At 67.1% G+C, this 225-nt stretch overlaps 1 protein-coding gene across 1 annotated transcript in view; it reads right to left on the bottom strand.

The window, feature by feature from the left end:
• WDR61 (WD repeat domain 61) overlaps positions 1–225 on the bottom strand; it is a 20,382-nt gene that overhangs the window by 16,837 nt on the left and 3,320 nt on the right. Inside the window, 1 exon segment of the mRNA XM_005874439.2 lies at positions 57–162. Coding sequence (XP_005874501.1) covers positions 57–162 — 106 coding nt within the window.

Here is a 225-nt window from a genome sequence, read left to right as displayed (position 1 = left end):
GGGGGCCGGGACGCGCACCCCTGAACCGTCCCCGGGCCTGTCCGGGAGGCACTCACCATTTCCAGACCTTCACCAGGTCGTCCAGGGACCCCGTGACCACCGTCTCCGAGTTCTCCTTCTTGTTGGTCCCCCAGGCCACCGACCAGATGGCGTCATCGTGGGCTGGAACGGAAACTGCCGGTTAAGAAGGCCTGGGCGGCCTCCACGCTGAAGGTGCCCACAGCC

Source organism: Myotis brandtii, unplaced genomic scaffold, assembly GCF_000412655.1.
Source record: "Myotis brandtii unplaced genomic scaffold, ASM41265v1 scaffold439, whole genome shotgun sequence".
Taxonomy (NCBI): domain Eukaryota; kingdom Metazoa; phylum Chordata; class Mammalia; order Chiroptera; family Vespertilionidae; genus Myotis; species Myotis brandtii.
Note: the sequence above shows the minus strand (reverse complement) of the source record. Positions and strands in the feature narration are given on the sequence as shown.